Source organism: Varanus komodoensis, unplaced genomic scaffold (genome assembly GCF_004798865.1).
Source record: "Varanus komodoensis strain SLA01 unplaced genomic scaffold, ASM479886v1 scaffold7_3, whole genome shotgun sequence".
Lineage (NCBI taxonomy): Eukaryota > Metazoa > Chordata > Lepidosauria > Squamata > Varanidae > Varanus > Varanus komodoensis.
The window spans coordinates 5987584-6005465 of NW_025336480.1; the positions used below are offsets into that span (position 1 = coordinate 5987584).

General features: G+C 38.2%; 1 protein-coding gene across 2 annotated transcripts in view; it reads right to left on the reverse strand.

The window, feature by feature from the left end:
• Nucleotides 1-3106: 3106 nt before the first annotated feature.
• The window catches only part of RBM27 (RNA binding motif protein 27), a 46496-nt gene continuing 31720 nt past the window's right edge, over nt 3107-17882 (reverse strand). For both annotated transcript variants that reach the window (XM_044454308.1, XM_044454309.1), the window contains 7 exons: nt 17563-17637; nt 17299-17457; nt 11141-11245; nt 10827-11018; nt 7385-7471; nt 6870-6980; nt 3107-6394 (listed from right to left, as the gene is read on the reverse strand). In XM_044454308.1, coding sequence (XP_044310243.1) covers nt 6308-6394; nt 6870-6980; nt 7385-7471; nt 10827-11018; nt 11141-11245; nt 17299-17457; nt 17563-17637 — 816 coding nt within the window. In that variant the 3' untranslated portion in view covers nt 3107-6307. The remainder of the gene's footprint in view (nt 6395-6869; nt 6981-7384; nt 7472-10826; nt 11019-11140; nt 11246-17298; nt 17458-17562; nt 17638-17882) is intronic.

The following is a 17882-nucleotide window of genomic DNA, read 5'->3' on the forward strand; positions in this document are numbered from 1 at the left end:
CATATGCACATGGAAAGTACACAGAAGTGCTTTCACTTGGATGTGTATGTACTACACATGTTCATATTCTGCCTCTGCTCATCAGCTTAAAAATGACTTGGTCAGGACAAGGGAGCATTAAACCTATTTCTCAACAAGAGGAATATGAGTTCTCTCTCCTTTCACTACATGTTCACTTGCAAGCAGCACAACGGACTGCATTTAAAGGGCACGGCTCCTGATAAATGGTGGACCTTCATGCTCAAAGCTACCTAGCTACCTCTGACCACAGATTTACCATGGGTTTCTTAGGCTGCCCCATGTCAACAGAAGCCTACTTCTGAATGAAATCTTATATTAGTAAGATCTTTCCCCATGCTTAATACCAACAAATAGTTTGGGCAAAATTCAAAGTGCAACTTCCAAACTGTCTTAAAGTAAAATATTTAAACTGATACAAAAACAAGGAACGAAAATACAAAAACAAAGAACCCCCCCCCCCCCCAAACCCAACCCTGTTCTACCCTGCAAAGGAAGGCAGGACATGCGCCAATGGAGCCAAGCTCAGAGAACCAAGGTTCAATTTGGATGCCAGGAAGTACTTCCTGACAGTCAGGACCCCGAGGGCATGGAATGGGCTTCCATGGGAGGTGGTTGAGGCCCCATCAGTGAGGGTGGTCAAGGTTAGGCTAGACATGCACATGGTGGGCATGTCATGAGTGGAGCCGGCTGGAGGCCCCTAGGAAGGGGCCCCTAGGAGGCCCCTAGGAGGCCCCTTCTGACTCACTCAGTTTCTACGTTTCTAAATTATCCTTATTAATTGGCTCAACCCAGCCCCCATGTAAAAGCCTGCAGGCAGTTTTTGTATGCTGAATAGGAGTGGCTGTGAGGTATAGACTTCAGCACATATTGATGTGCCTGAGGTGGGGCAGAACTCACAGCCTGGATATGGGAAAGCCTTTTTGGCACCATACCAAAGTCTGAGGTTGTGGCAAGGTAAACCCCGGGCAGTGAGATAACTGTGTCACCCCCTCCAACCAAACAGAATAATCACCAGCTTGTCATAAAATGGCACTGTGCATGGTGTGGCTCTGAACAGCATGTTTTATGTTGTGATTTCTTTAAACATTTTCTTCCAGTTGAGAAACTCATCCTTGCAGTGCACAGGATTGTGTATGTAGCCTTGTTGTGTCCTCTGCTGTGACAGACCATAGGAAAAGGTTACCATGCCAGTGTTCTGCAAATGTTCCTGCACCTCTGGAATTACCAAGAAATCTCTGATTATCCCAAGTTCTATTTCAGTCTAAAAATGCGCCTGAATACTTCATTCTTCAGTTGTTTCTGCCTCAGCCCATGGCCCAGATACAGCACTACACAACTTTCGCAATGCATGTGTAGATGGATCAGTAGCAGGCGAGTCCTCCATGCACCTGCCTTCTAGGGGATCCACCATGGGATACGGAGTGTGATATGCCTATACTAGGAAAGGTTCGGAGGACTGTGCCTCTTCCAGTGGTCGGAATGAACGCTGCACTGCGTTATGGGTACATATATGTTCCCAGTCTGCGGCAGCTATGATGGGACACTAGCTCTGATAAGGCAGCTAGGGTAAAGGGTAGGTTAGGGTTGTGCTTACTAGGAAGAACACACAAGCAACTGTGGAAAGACTTCCCAAAAAAGGGCAGTTAATTTTAGTACAATTTAGTTACACAAATTAAATTAACTTCTGCAAGCAGTAACATTTTAATGTACTTTACAACATGAAGGGGTCAAAGTACAGTAGAGGTTTCTTCAGCTAAAAATTAGAAGTTTCATTTCCAGGAAGCTTTACAACTGTTGATGTAGGTTTTTGGAGACAAGAGGTAATGAAGACACAACTGAAAGTGGCAGAATTGCAAACTCCTTCAAGGGTGCTGAGTAGGTAGCTAATAGCAGTCTTGCAAGAGAAAGAGAGATGCTGTCAAGTGAAGTGGTGAAATCAGAGAGGGGAGAGGAAGGCCAATGGAGGAGGACAGAGGCTGCATCTACAGCAGTCTGTTGCCTGGTGTTCAGGAACCACGATCAAGAGCAGTATGGCTTCTGTCACTCTTGCCAAGCTCCTCTGTAACCTTTTTCAACAACTGCCACTGAAGTTACCTTTTAAGAAACCACCAACTGTATTCACTTATAAAGGGTCATGTCATGTGAACCGGGGGAGTGAATTCTAGGATATAAATACCATGTTTCCATATATCATTGACCATGTCTTGCTTTTCTCCAAAGGGTTGAGTTTCAGAATTAATATGAGCAATATTCTTCAATTAGTTATTACTCCTGTAATATTTTAATGTATTGTGCTCTGTTCTCCCAAATTTACTTAGGAGCACCATCACCAGTTATAAAGCAGTATTTTATTGTGTTCATGCCCCCATGGAAGTAAACACTTACGAAACAGGAAAGCATTGCTTCAAAAAGCAGCTTGGAATGAGCAGAAATGCTAATTTCTAGGTTGTGCCAATAAAGCTTGTAGAAGAGAACTCCAATTTGTCCTGGCCCAGAAACTTCTGCTTCTTTCTGGCTTACTTCTAGAACTTACAATTCTCCCTTACACAAGTGGTCATTTCCACTAGTGCAAAAGAATCAGTGGGAGCAGAGCAACCTGGCTGGAAACTGATATATATGGTATATACTCAATAGACAGTAACAAGAATATATAGTGAAAAATACCATATTGGCTTTGAAGATACACACTTTAACAGGATTGTTTTGTTTTTAAATTGTTTTAAGTAGTTCTGAGCAGTGCAAATGCAATGGAAACATTTTTTTAAATGGGTATTTTACAGCATATGATAGATGAGTTGGTAGAGCAGGCACATTCCCAGGATTTTTCCTGAAGGTTTTCCCAAAACTAATGCCTGTATCAAGCTTCCTTCACGAAGAGAGAAGCTAGTGGAAAGTCTAGGCAACAAATGCTCATCTAGATGACACACTCAGTTGCCTCTATTATCTCTGTGTAGATTTCCCAACATTTTTACATATAGTGATCACTGGGACAGTTTTTTCCATGCCTTAAATGAACACACACACACACACCCCTGAGCTAACATTCACCCACAAACGTTTCAGAAGAAACCAAACAATACAGGTCTTCTCATGATTATAATTTTTTGGAATGGGTTTTTTTTTCTCAAATTTCAATTCAAATTGTTTTATGCCTTTTTGTTTATAATTTTAAACCATTCCATATTATCTCTTTATTGCAAAAAGTCAACATGCATCTTAGAAATTCAGTGTAATCAATAAAACAAACATTACATGTAAGAATTTAAATGTATAAACAGTTAGAAATCCAACAATATCTCCTAATATACTATTACACAAGTTCACAATCTTGTAAAAACTATAATACAAGTTTACTATACATTGAGAGGAATTTAATATTCCTTTTCACATGATTTTGTTAAAAACTGCAGAAGCATCTCCACTGTATGTGGGCATATGTTTTTCAAATCAGGTTTCCAAAGCTGCTTTCTTATGTTTAAGATTCTTTAAAAAAAAAGTTTTACACCACAGTTAAACTGACAGCTTATATAGTAGTAGCATAAGTATCTGTAAAGCTTTAAGGGGGTGATTCACTGATCATTCCCTTTGTGGCATTCTTCTGGACTGCAAAGGGGTTACACACTGCTTAGTCAGTGAGGTATACGCCACATGTGGTAATATTTTACTTTAGGTAGGCATAGTTTAAGTCACTTGGTAGGTATAGTAATGATATTATGCTGTCCATTATGGCTTATGAATGTGGAAGTGACCATTTCACATCAACTAGAAATAAAGTGTTACCAGAAGATAGCTACCTAGTAACATAAATTATATCCTATTAAGTTCTAATATACAACACAGGGAAATCCATAGCCATGTCAAAATGAAGGTCACTTTGAAGTAGTTTTCCCTTCTCCTTTGTATTAAACGAGTTACCACTATACTGTCCATCACTTACATTCTCAGTAACGTAATAGTATGCTTTCAATACATGAGTTCCGGGGCACAACTCAGTTTTGTGCTTCTGGGCTGAGAAATCACATTTAAGATGTCACTAGTGGGTTTAAGTAATCCAATGTAAACTAAAAAAAGGGGGAAAAACCTCATTATCTAAATCCTGTTGCTGCCCTTCCCTTTCCATGAAAAAAGTCAATACTTTGAAGCAAGGACATTTATCCTTTGATGAACCGTGTGCCAACAAAATGTTATTTAAAACCATATGAAAAGGAATCCTACCTGGTCTAACTGTGCCAAAAGCTATGGAAATTTCTCTTACAGCTTCATTCACTCACTGTAATCTTCCAGATACAAAAATACAAGAATTCATATGGAAATCTAGATGCTGGTAGTTTCAGTACACAAAAAAGTAAAATATTTACAAAATTATACAGTTTTAAGAAAAACCCTGTACAATATATATATATATATATATATATATGCGTGTGTCTGTGTCTGTGTGTGTGTATAATATAAATCCTTTGTTCCCTCTATCATTTGATTAAATTGTCCAGATTTAAGCATTTTGCTGCAATGGGTCAGTATATGTGATGGTCAGTACATATGGAGCCATGGGCATTCCAAAGTCATTACAAGCAATGAGGGAAGAGCAAGGCTTTGCCTGCTAGGGTGTGCAATATTCGTGCTTTTTTTCTTATAAATTAATTCACTGAGATTCAAAGTTAGTAGGAATGTAGCAATAATCTAGAATATGAAGGCTTACATGAAAAGGGCAAAAAACCATTGTCAAGTTACACTCCTCCCCAAATAAGAGTGGAATTTGTTTGGATTATTACATACCTCAATGCACACAAGAGTACCCAAAATGAGGAGGAGGAAAAGAGTGCTTAACTTCATGTTGCAAGCCAAGATCTAATTTGATATACTAGATACTTCCAGTGACTCAAGTATCAGTATATTTGAATATTTTTAAAAATGTTAATTATTTCTGTTGGCTTGCAGTAGTATTTTAGTACCACAAGTGTTGATACAGTAATGTCTGCTCAGCTTCTCTGATATTAACATCCAGAATGCAGTTGGGTAACGTATCTTCTTATACAACATGTTGCTACTGTCTAGGGGTACAGTACAGAGGCACTAAGAGTGAAAAGACATACATAGCATAATACGTCGAGGCTTAACTGCAGCAGGAGACATATGAGCTATGAAGATCTATTGCTCTGGTAAATCAAAGCATATTAAATGTGGTTTCTATCAAGTCCAAACCAGTTATGATTTGCTGCTATAAAAAGGGTTGGGAGAGAATATTAAATCAAACAATGTGCAGGCAAAGTGTTTTGTCTCTTCATTTTATGAAAGATGATTTGCACAGAATTAAGCACTTGCCATATATAAATAAATGCTAGTTTAGCACTTATTGTTTTACAATGAGATTGCTTTAGCTTTGGGACTTCTTGGGTTAAAGAGAGAATAAATGGCTTGAATACTGTATAGGTTCAGCCTAAAATAAAAATAGCTGATTTAACCACAGAGGATGAGTCCTAATGGTAGGGTATATTAAAAAGGATGAACACATGTTCACTAGTTCTGGCTGTTCATCAAGCACTATGGCTGCACTCATTTTAATAGTTTTTGTGCAGGGCTCCACTGAAAGAAATGTGGAATTCACAGCAATAGCTGTTGGTCAACTGCATCCCAAAATAACTTGGTTTGAAGACTGAAGACTGAAAAGAATAAAAATATGACAGAACTGACTACCATACATGCTGGCAAGGCCTCTTTTAAATATATGACTTAAGCAGGGTTGCACTATAATTCTGACAGACTTCAGACAGCAGAATGCAGGAAAAATGTCCTCTTCCACCAACATTATGCACAGTTCTTGACAGTTTTTAAACTTAAAAGTTAAACTTATTTAATCTACTTAACTGTCACTGAATGAATGGACTTTTGAATCAGCAAACTGCAGACAATGTTGACATGTAAGTAATTTGACCTATAGCTCTCATCTCAGACTCCACATTACAAAATAAAGTCTGCAAAGTAATTCATATCTTAATAAAACAAATGGTAATTTAAAAACAGAACTGAGACAAGTTGGGCCGATACATTTCATCTTTAGAAGATCACAACCATCTTTATAACTCTGTGTAAGTGTTGGGCCTTTGGCGGATTGTGGCTACTTATCTGTCAAGTTTCTATACCAAACTCACACTTGCTCTCTTGCGTATATGAAAAAAACAAAAGAAAAGAAAACGAAAACAATTTTTTGGCTCATTGACTTCCTTTAAATAATTTTAAAAAGTTTTAGTTCAAACAATTCTAAAACTATATGATTTCACTTCAAGTTTCATCTTCTCCAGGAGCGAGATTCATCTTCATCTTCGTCGTCATCATCATCATCTTCAGGCAAAATCAAGTCTGAAGTTTCTGTCTCCTGAATAATGAGAAAATATAACTGGCTTACTGGAAATTACCACAACCAGAACAGATGCCAACAAAAGCAAAAGTTCGGTTTGAGTTGATAATTCTAGCGTAGTTTTATTGGCTAAAAATGTGCTGGGATAACCCCTACATGGACTACATACCTCATGTTAAAATCATAGAGAACACACAGCAAAACTTGACTTTAGGCGGTAAAGTATGGGTGATTCTGAATGCTGTGAAGTGACTGTAAATATTTATAAACCACCTGATCCATGCTGTGAAGCTACTTTAATTGTAATCCTACCAGAGTATTGAGGATTATGATTTTGTCACATAACAGGAAATACTGGCAAGCTACAAGCTCTTTTCAAGATGTTATGTATCTAAGAATGCCTTTGAAATAGCTTTCATTCAATCTTTTTGTATCCCAAAAAAGGTCTAAAAGAGGTTTTGAAGAGCAAGCTACTCAAACTTCATTCCAATACCTCTTCCTTGGGTTCTTCTTCCTCAGTTTCTGTGGATACAGAGGGTACCTTGGGTTTATGCCATGATATCTGAAGTCGTCGATCTTTGAACTTTAACCCTTGGTTGGCAGCCTAAAGCAAGATATTTGATAACAAGACAGCAATGCATGTTATATGCTGAAATATTCAGTCGCTATATACCATCTGTTGCCATGCCAGGCTGATGTCTACCGAATCTATCAGCACTTACTGATAGATTCAGCCTTTCCACTATATAATAATCACTGCAAATTCTCTAGACTCTAAGTTCTTTTCTGATAATTTTAAATGAAGGTTAACTTTGGCTGAATTATTAGCCAATGATCAAATCTAAAACAGGAACAAAATTCATATATTCAAAAATTAGAAAATCTTTTCCGTTGAAATCAAAAAGGAAAAACCACTTATATTAACTGACCCTAATTTCCTGTGAGAAAAACAAAGGGATTTAAAATATATAATATTTATATACGAGCAAGTAATACTACTTTACTTACATTTTCAGCTTCTGAGCGGGACTTAAATGTCAGAACAACACTTAAAGGAAAATCCTCTTCTTGAAGGCCTTCAATATCTCCAAATTTCTGTAAGAAACATGGTAGAAATGAACTCTACCCATGCTCTTCCAGTGCTACATACCAATTCAGCAGGGGTGCTGAACCTCCGATAACGGAGCCAAATTCAGCTCATCTGATGTCTCCATGTGACCCTCTGGGGTTCTTTCCCGGTTCCAGCACTTTTCTCATTGACTGGTTATTTCTTGACTTTTGCACAGTTCTCTTCCTATCTAAAAGTCTGAAATCTTTGTTGAAGCTTTACTTACTGGCACCAAGTACTTCGTGCTGCAGTACATTGGCATTTTTGTACTTTGAACACACCCATTTTGCTTTTGGCCAGACCCACTTTTGCCTTGACTCACCCACCAATGGAACATGGTCATCTAGAAAATGAATCAGGTTGAAAGAATTTCACTGTCCTAGCAATACACTATCATGCAATAAAAGTCAATGTGGTGTAGTGGTTAGAATGTTAGAGTAAGATCTATTTCAAACTTTTGCTCAGCCATAAAACTCACTGAGTGACTTTGAGCCAATTACATTCTCTCTTAGATAAAATGTCTGAACAACATATGGTATGTATGCATGGTTGTGGAAAGAAATACAAATGGTTCATGGTACACTTAGGGAAATGTGAGATAACAGGCTACTTCTGGAGGACAGAATATGTTGTCATATAGGTTCTATAGTTAATACTTAGAAAACATATTCAGAATATCTTATTGGTAATATTATATTCCTGTTTGGATAAAGAAAAGGTATGGCCTCCATTTAATGAGGTGGTGGAGGTATAAGCAGGTATTTGCTTTCATCATATTTTGTAGAGCTCTTAAAGAATTGAAACGTTTTAGCCAAGATAGAAATGTAGAAACAGAGTGAGTCAGAAGGGGTCCCCAGGCCATCTAGTGTGACCCCCGGCTCCAGCCAGCTCCACTCATGACATGCCTATCATGTGCATGTCTAGCCTATCCTTGAACACCCTCACCGATGGGGCTTCAACTACCTCCTGTGGAAGCCCATTCCATTCCATACCCTCAGGATTCTAACTGCCAGGAAGTACTTCCTGGCATCCAAATTGAACCTTGGTTCCCTGAGCTTTGCTCCGCTGGAGCGCATCCTGCCCTCCTCTGCAGGGGAGAACAGGTCTCTACCCACCAAATAAAGACATTTCTGACATTCTGGAAATCTGAAAAAGTATTACAACTAGACCTAAGAGATCAGATGAAGATCACTGTCAAGATTATAACTTGGATCTTGAAGGCTTGACTGTGACTAGAAAAAAGTTTATAATATCCCTTCATTAAAATAATGGCTCCATAAAATATGGCGTATAATGATTAGGAGCAAGTTAAAAACAACTACAACTCTAATTCAGGAGAAAAAGAATGCAATATATAATTTTATCAGTAATTGAGTATCTTTTATTACTTACTGGGATAGTAAATTTTATACAGTTATGTGTATTTTATATTGTCATTTATGTATTTTAATTTATTTATTTGTAAGCCACGCCGCGAGGCTTTGGCGAATGGGGCGGACTAGAAATTTTCTAAATAAATAAATTCAAACAAAATAATGTTCTGTTGACTTTACCATAAGGTATGTGGTATAGTTTATTTGATTAAATTACCATAGAATCGGCAACTGTGGATCAGCAACTACAAGGAACAGTTATTAAGTTATGGACTTTGAACTTGTGTGCTGATTATAAATTTTTCTAATATGCTTTTCTCTATTATTTTTAGCATTTCTATGTCCTATATAAACAATAAGAATACACAGCAAGTAGCAAACCATTAAACAGGAAACCACTAAACAGGAAATAGGAATATGTATATATTCATGAAATATACACATTTGTTACTTTATGCATTACACAGTAGCTACAGTGACAGTTACTTCAAGAACTTCATTTATTAAAATCATACCTAAACACAGATTTGATGTGTACATTGCTATAAATGAGCTGTGTATGCTGAAGTCATCAGCCAGCATCTGCACTTATGACAAACCTGGCTTCAATATAGCTTCTCTGCACAATTTGCTGAAGGTGAAGTCCCCTCTGCCTTTCACTGAGTGTTACTATTTGTTAAGAGCATTTGCTATTAAGTCTTCTCTCAGGAAGCTGCCTAATCTGCCATGTGGAGCTTCCTTCTGGGAAGAAAACCACTTGCGGATTTATCAGGAGAACCATTTGTGCCATAGCAACAGAGTCCCAGGGAGCCTTTGTTATCTTTCTCTGACAGCCATGCCCTTATTCCAAGCCACCAGTGATGGCAATTATGTTTACCATGAGATAAAAATCAAGAGAAGAGAAAGTTGCATTAGAAATAGATGCGGCAATCCCAAATCAGATAAGAATAGGTTACTCCTGTCAATTTCTAAACAAGGCTTAGTGATTCAGAAAAAGGAAACAACATTTTTGGAATGTCATTAGGTTCTCAAATGACAAGGGAGGCATAGTTAAGTGCCACAACTGAGGGGTTTCCATAGGCACACACTTACTGATAGCTGAGTCAGATCTGACTGTGCTGCTGTGACTCAGTTCAACTGACTGTACAGACTGTGCATTTTCGTGCAACTAAGTCCCACTCTGTTATGATTAGCAATTTCCCAAGCATGCGTAAGATTTCAGCCACAATTGCAAAGTTTTTAATCTGTACATTCTTTGTAACTCATGCATGGCCTATTGTATGTTAGCACATATGGGGAGGTTAAGAGTATTGGATAAATTACTTTTATTATTTTTAATATGTGCCTGAAATTGTGTTCTGTTTCCTTAATGAAATCTTGCTTTTGTTCATGCTCTTGCCACTATAAAGGAGAAAGTTCAAGCCAAGTTATATGTATCTAACAAAGAGTATAATGGTGGTGCAGTCACCCAAACTGCTAATTGTTTGTAAATCCCCAGAAACCTCTATGCACCTCTTTGTAAAAGAAAGGGCTGAAATGGTACCCGCCCTTTGGTATTAAACTCTAAGCATGTCAAGTCAAGTCACTCCAGAGAGACTCCAAACATGCAAGGTCATTCACATCAACTCGGAACCCATAACAGTTCCAAAATTCATTCCAATTGTCCTTTATCCAGACAGTTTCAGTTGCCTGGATAAGCATTTTACCATAGATCAGGGGATCTCTGAAATATGGCAGAATGGAAGCTATAAACAAATATTGCTTGGAACAATTGATTTCGTCTGAAAATGAAACAAATGCAGACAAAGAAAACAATACAAGTGGCCTAGATTAACCATAAAACCACCCAATACTGTGCTTAAAATGAACAAAATTCACTTTTAGGGCAGCCATGGCTGTATATTAACCTAGAGTGCACAACAGAAATTGGAGATTTCAATCAAACCTCAGCTGCAAATTGCTGACTTACTGAAAAGTGCCGCAGCAATTCATCTTTTTCTTCTTCTGCAAATCCCCCAATTGTTAGTGCTTTGGGACGGTGGTCCACTACCATGTGATTCACTATTCCTCTCCCTCTTCCTCCACGACCTCGTCCTCTCCCTCTGCTTTGAGCAGAGACTGCTTTTCCATGACCAACAGGCAGGATACCTAAACGGGCAGCCTATGAGAAAAAGAAATATATTGCACTTTTCATGGATTTTGTTCTACGTAGTATATACTAAAATAATACTACAATCAGAATGGCTGACTGTAATAGTAACAAGAATAACTTTGAAAACTCACCTCCACTTGTAACTGGGTGAGCTTTTTCCTTAATTCTGTTGTATCTTCCCCTGATGACAGTCTTTTATGGAAATCCAGTTCTGCATCAAGTAGTTCCTTTTGTGCCTTTGAAGTGTTGTGGGGCAATAAAATAAAGAAAATTAGTTTGCATTTTACTCTATTTCACTATAGTCAAAAGTGTTAAGATGCTTCCCTCTTGGGTTTCACTTTGCTATGTTCCCAGGGCTCACAGACCTTTCTGAAAGAAGCATTTAAAAGCTGTCCTTTGGGGTCTCTTTGGAAGGTGGGGGGTATCAAATGTCAGCAATAAATACTGTAAGGTAGAGGGAAACTGAGTACTTTTACAGTATTAAGAGTGGCTGACACCAATTCAGATTATATGTGATCCGTGAAGGTGTGTTAGGAAAACTGCAAACTCTTATTAGAACATTCCAGCATTTTGTTTTGTGTGAAGGGGCACATTTATTTTATTTATTTATTTATATATATATATATATATATATATATATATATATATATATATATAAAACATTTCTATGCCGCCCCATTTGCAAAGAGCCTTGGGGCGGCTTACAAAACAAGCGCACGCACGAACGCACACATGCACACATATTTGACGGTTAAAGCGACAGAGCAGCATTTCTTTACAAATCTGTACTTCTTGGAATTTTGCAGATGATTTTACAATGGGCTGACAAAGGCCTGTTATGCCTATGAAGAACAGCACCAAAATCAATAATGTCAACAAGATCACTGATACAGCTTGTTACTGACTATAAACATGAAAATCATATGCAAGTTTTATGCACCTTTCCATTTCACTTTCACACCAATCCAGTACGGCTGCACGCCACAGATTAGCTCCAAGTCACCCGAGTGAGCTACCCGAACCTGGTTCTTCAGTATTCGAACCAACCCCCATACTGGACAAAGGCGTCCCACTATTTGTCCCACCTCCCCACTGGTTACTTGTGTTTGAAAATGCAGAAAATATGATTCTATTGCATTTTCACAGGTGAAAGCTTTCAGTTGGTGCTGCAGGAAATATCTTTACAATATGCTGTGGCACAATCATCTGTACCATCCTTTTCACTTTCACATTAGCCTATCAATTTCACTTTAAGCTGGGAAAGTTGGAGATGCTTTTTATTCTGTTGACTGTAGGTTTGGCTAGTTACAAGCAACCCAACAAAGGAACGTATTCCTCCTTCAAAGCCAATTAAATTTTTATTTTATAAAATTGCACCAAAAATGAAAAGTTCAGCTATCATGTCACCCAGTTACAGAAGTGGTGTGCTGGATTAAACCAAAGATTTATCTAGCCCAGCATTTTGTTCTGCCAGTGGCCAGCCAGAGAGCTTTTGAAAGTGTACAAAAAGGACAGGAATACAATAGTACCCTCCCACATAAACACTGCTTATAGGCTTCCCACACAGCAACGCTACCTTGATACTGGAAGTAACATATAGCTATACCGACTAAAGGTCATTAACAGCTATATATACATTACACAAACTGTAAAGTATCTTTCATTCTATCCTCTGCTCATAGATGGAATTAGATTTTGCGCAAATACATTCATATGCATTTGCATAAATTTGCACTTGTACAAATTCAAATCTCTTGAAAATGTGCAAATTCCCCATTATGTATACTTTAATGCTTTAGCCCATGGGAGAAATGTGCATTTTTAGTTTTTGTAATTGGCTACATCTAAGATCATATAAATATTATGAAAAAGAGGACTACAAGTTGACAAAACCCACACAACTCAGGAAAAGCCCATCTGTTGTAAAATCCATGAGTCTGAATCCATTGTGGATTTCTCTGGCATCCCTAACTTTGACTATGCCCAATATAAAGAAGTACTTCCTTTTATTTGTCCAGAATGTACCACCAGTGAGTTATATTGGGAGGGCTAAAGCTCTAGTATTTTGAGAAAGAAAAATTTCTACCTCCCTACCTGATGCACCATGCATACACCTTTATCATGTTTTGCCTTCCTTGCTCTTTTACATCAACTAAAAAGCCCCAAATATCGAAACCTTGTCTCCCATGGAACTAGCTCCCACCCCTTGATAATTTTGGCTACCTTTCTTCAAGTTCTACAAGAATCACTTTGTGGTGTACTGTACTCAAAACTGTACTCAATATACCAAATGAATTCACACTATAGATCTGCATAGACATATTATAATATTGGCATTTTGATTTTTGATTCTTTTCTTAATGATCTCCAAATGGATCCTGGCTTCACATTTGAATGACATTTTCATCAAGCTAGTCCTCACAGCCCTAAGACCAATTTCTAGTCACTTCCAGCTCAGACCATTATCTTGTAATGTTAACCACTGGTTATTGCTGTTTAATACCATTCCATGGGTATGGAATGGTCTTCCATGGGAAGTGGTTGAGGCACCATCGGTGAGGGTGTTCCAAGATAGGCTAGGCATGCACATGGCAGGCATGTTATGAATGGAGATGGCTGGAACTGGAAGGCGCCTTCTGACTCGCACTGTTTCTGTTTCTAATACACAGTAACTACAGAAGGAAATACAGAAAATGTAGCAGTGATGCATTTCTAGTGATTATTCTAGTTATGTCATATTATGCGACTGATTTGTTTAACTTCAAGAAGCAGACACTGAAACGTCAGCTGAGTATCTTGACTTGTAAATGCAGCTTGCTATTTGTCATGTTTTAACTATGCGTCATCAAATAATCTGACTTAGGACATTTTGGAGGGCTTTCATTATCTGGCCAGGGCGACTTCTTTTACATTTTATATTTTTATTTATTTTATATTGTTAATTTTAATTTTATATTGTTTTTTTGTATTTTATTGTATTTTATTGTGTTTGTAAGCCGCCCCAAGGCTTCGGCAAGGGGCGGCATAGAAATGTTCTAATAATAATAATAATAATAATTCATAGGGTGGTCGTATCTGTGACATTCTTGTTCAGTTCTTGAACATTCAAGGCTGTGACTTCCTTGATGGAGCCAACTACTGCCTTCAACTTTTTCTAGCATGATTGTCTTCTTCAATTGAGTCTTGCCTTCTCATGATGGGCCCACAGTATGACAGTCTCAGTTTTGCCATTTGTGTTTCCAGGAAAACCTCTGGTTTGATTTGATCTAGGACCTACCCATTCAATCTCTTTGCCAGTTCAGGGTATTTACAGAGCTCTCTTAGCAGCATGTTTCAAATGCATCAATTTTCTCTCAGTTTTCTTTACTGTTCAGCTTTCACACCCATAGAGGTCAGGAATACAATAGTGTGGATTATCTTAGCCTTGGTCCCCAGTAAAGCATCCTTACACATAATAATCTTTTCTAGTTCCTCCATGTCTATTCTTCCAAGTTCCAGTCTTCTAATTTCTTGGGTGCAGTCTCCATTTGTACTGCTGACAGAGCCAAGGTCTGCAAAATCTTTCCCAATTTCAGTTTCTTCATTATTAACAGTAAAGTTCTGTAATTCTTCTGTACACATGATTTTTGTATTCTTAATATTCAGCTGCAGTCCTGCTTTTGCACTTTCTTCTTTCACTGTCATCAGTTGTTGTTTCAATTCATACTGCTTTGTCAGTAATATGGTATCATCTGCATATCTTAAATATGTCTACTGCCTATTTTCATTCCTTCCCTCAGTTCCTAATTCAGCTTTCCTCATATGTTCTGCATAGAAACTGAACAGATGGAAAGATAAAATGACCCTTGCTTTACCTATAGGAAATCATTCTGTCTCTCCCTATTCTGTCCCAGCAGTAGTTTCTTGTCCCGTGATATACGTTACACATTTGGGCAAATCAAGTGCTGAGGTACTCCCATTTCTTTCAGAACCATCCATAGCATCTTGTCAAAGCCTTTGCTGTAGTCTACAAAGCATAGGCTGATCTTCTTTTGAAATTCTTTGGTGCACTCCAGTAGCTTTCGTGTATTAGCAATATGATCTCAAATGCCTCTTCCTTTTTGGAATCCAGCTTAAAAGTCAGGCACATTTCTTGCTCTACGTACTATTTTTGCAACACCTTAAGCATCACTTTGCTTGCATGAGAAATTAGTGCAATGGCCCTATGATTCCTGCACTCTTGTGCATCTCCTTTCTTGGAGACTGGAATGTATATTGTTCGCCATTGTTTGGTTTTCCTTATGTGTAGGCATACTTGTTAAGATTTGGACCAATGCATTCTCTGCAGCTTGGAATGGTTCTACTGGTGTCTTATCTACTCCAAGTGCTTTGTTCCTCACAAATGCTTTCAGAGCAGCTTTCATTTTGCTTTCTAATGTTGCAGGCTCTTCCTCATAGGATTCTTCTTTGAAGGAGTCTGTCATCTTTTTTATCTCTTCAGTACAGTTCTTCTGTATATTCTTTCCACCTTTATTTTCCCCGGTCAGATAGTATGAAATGCTGTTTTGTCTATCAGCATTCCTAATCGAGGTTTGAATTTCTTTTTTGATCTTGGATCTTCTGGAAGAGGCCTCAAATTTCTGTTGGTGATCCTTTTCAGCTTTACCCTGCTCTTTAATATTAACTGTTCATGGTCTTAGTTTGGCAGCAAGAATATTCCTTATGCTCCTGATTACATAGCCAACCTGAATTCTGTATTGGCCATGTGGTGATGTCCATTTATGCAGCTGCCTGATTGGTTGCCTGAAGTATGTATTTGTAATAAGAGATTGTTGGCTTCGCAAAATTCTATGAGTCATTCTCTTACTTCTTTTCTTACGCCTAGACCAAACTCTCACAACATTTGATTCCACTCTGTTTCCTATTTTTATGTTCCAGTTACCTATGATTATCAGTATGCCTTGTTTTGGTGTGCTATCAATTTCTACTTTAACACCTGCATAAAAGTTTTGGATTTCTTCTTCAGCGTCTGTTGTTGAAATATAGGATTCAGTTGGATTTTGCATTATAGCTCCTTGCTGACTGTGCTGCATCTTGCCTCAGTATTAGAGCCACTCCATTCTGCTGAGCCTGCCATTTCTGGAGTAAAATGCTTTGCATTTGTTTGACTAAAAATGCCATCTTCCAGTCCACTTTAGTTTGTGCACACCTTATAACTGCAACGTTTAGCTGTTCCAGTTTGCCTTGATTCATGCTTCTCACATTGTTTTCTAACTGCATGTGCTATGCAGAATCAGACTTTCCTTTTACCTCTCTGCATCTCAGCCACTAGTATTTCTTTTGGCTCTGATCCAGTTGGGTCATTAGCGACAGTGCTATTTGTACTTTTCCTTTGCTCTTTCCCTGCAGCTTGCTGGTCCCCAGTAGTCTTCCAAACTGGAGGTCTCATCTTCTGGCACTATCCTTCATTTCATTTTGGATTGTTCCATCACAGGGTTTTCAAAGTAAGAAGATTCAGAAGTGGTTTGCCATTGTCTTCTTCTGTGCAATACTAACCAGAGATAGCTTGAGCATTATAGCCACTGCCTGTGAAGGGTGCTCTGCCAGCGATGCCATCAACGCTGCCTAGTGGCTCCTCTTCAAGAGTTTCTCCACTCCCATCACAACTAGAGATATCGTGAGGATTACTCCTGAAGAGAGTGGATGCATCTTAGTCTGGTGTCTTTGCCTTGACCATTTGACCTTGGGTGACTCTGCTAAGAAACTAATACAGTGAGACAGTCTGGCCTCCTGGTGACATTGCTCTTGGCTTCTGACACTCTCAAACCCCCTCATCAAGATACCAGGATTTTAATGTGAAACCCACAGGCCAAAGAATGAAAACAGATTACTACAACTATGGCCCCCTTCATGGATAAACCATGCTCTGAAGAGGCTGCAGGTGCAAGGTCCCTAATAGTGTAATGTAGGCATGCAAGCACAATTTGTGGGTATCAAGGGTAACAGGAAAAGGACCAGGAAATTGTGTAACTGCTCTTCAATGTATCATCACTACTTAACAAAAAGACCTCTATTGTGCCAATACTCATAGACAAAGATAGCTGTCTATAGACATACAGCCAACAGCAGCATTTACAATGAAGACACAATAAAGGCTCTGGAACCTGCTCTCCAGAGAGGTGTGCTTGCTGCCAATGCTTTATTCATTTCAGCACCAGGCCAAAACTTTTTTTTATTTTCCCTAAATTTTAAGGTTTAATGTTGTTTCAATGATTGGTTTTAAAGTAGCTCCTATGTGAAGGAGGCCTACCTCTGTTTTGGACTTTAGCTTCGATGTAGAAGTAGCAGATGAAGTTTTTAATTCATCTTTCAATTGAGAGATTTTTACTGTAAGCTCTTTCAGTGTCTTCATGAGCTCTGCCCTTTCCTCTGGTTTCATAGTTTTCTTTTCCAATTTTGATATTAACATCTATGAAAGTAAAAATAAAGAAATCATAAAGTATGCAAAGAGTCTAACCAAATCCCTTACACACTTTAATGTTAAAGTGTTACATTTTAAAAAATTCAAGTATACCTTTTGACATTCTATTTGTTTCTCGAGCATTTCCTGCTTTTTCTTCCTCATATCTTGTTGTAATTTCATCGCTTCCTAGTGAAGAAAAAAATACTTTTAGCTTAATTTCTATGGTTACAAAAACATACGGTAAAACCTTAGATTGTGAGTAACTTGTTCTGTGAATGTTCTGCAAGATGAGCACACATTTCTAATAAATCCAACTTGATAAACAAGCAATGTCTTGTAATAAGAGTAGTATGTGTCACCAAATGTCACATGATCACAACTGAGCCAATGGCTCTTCTTTCTCTCTCTCTTTTGAAATCAAAAAAGGAGGC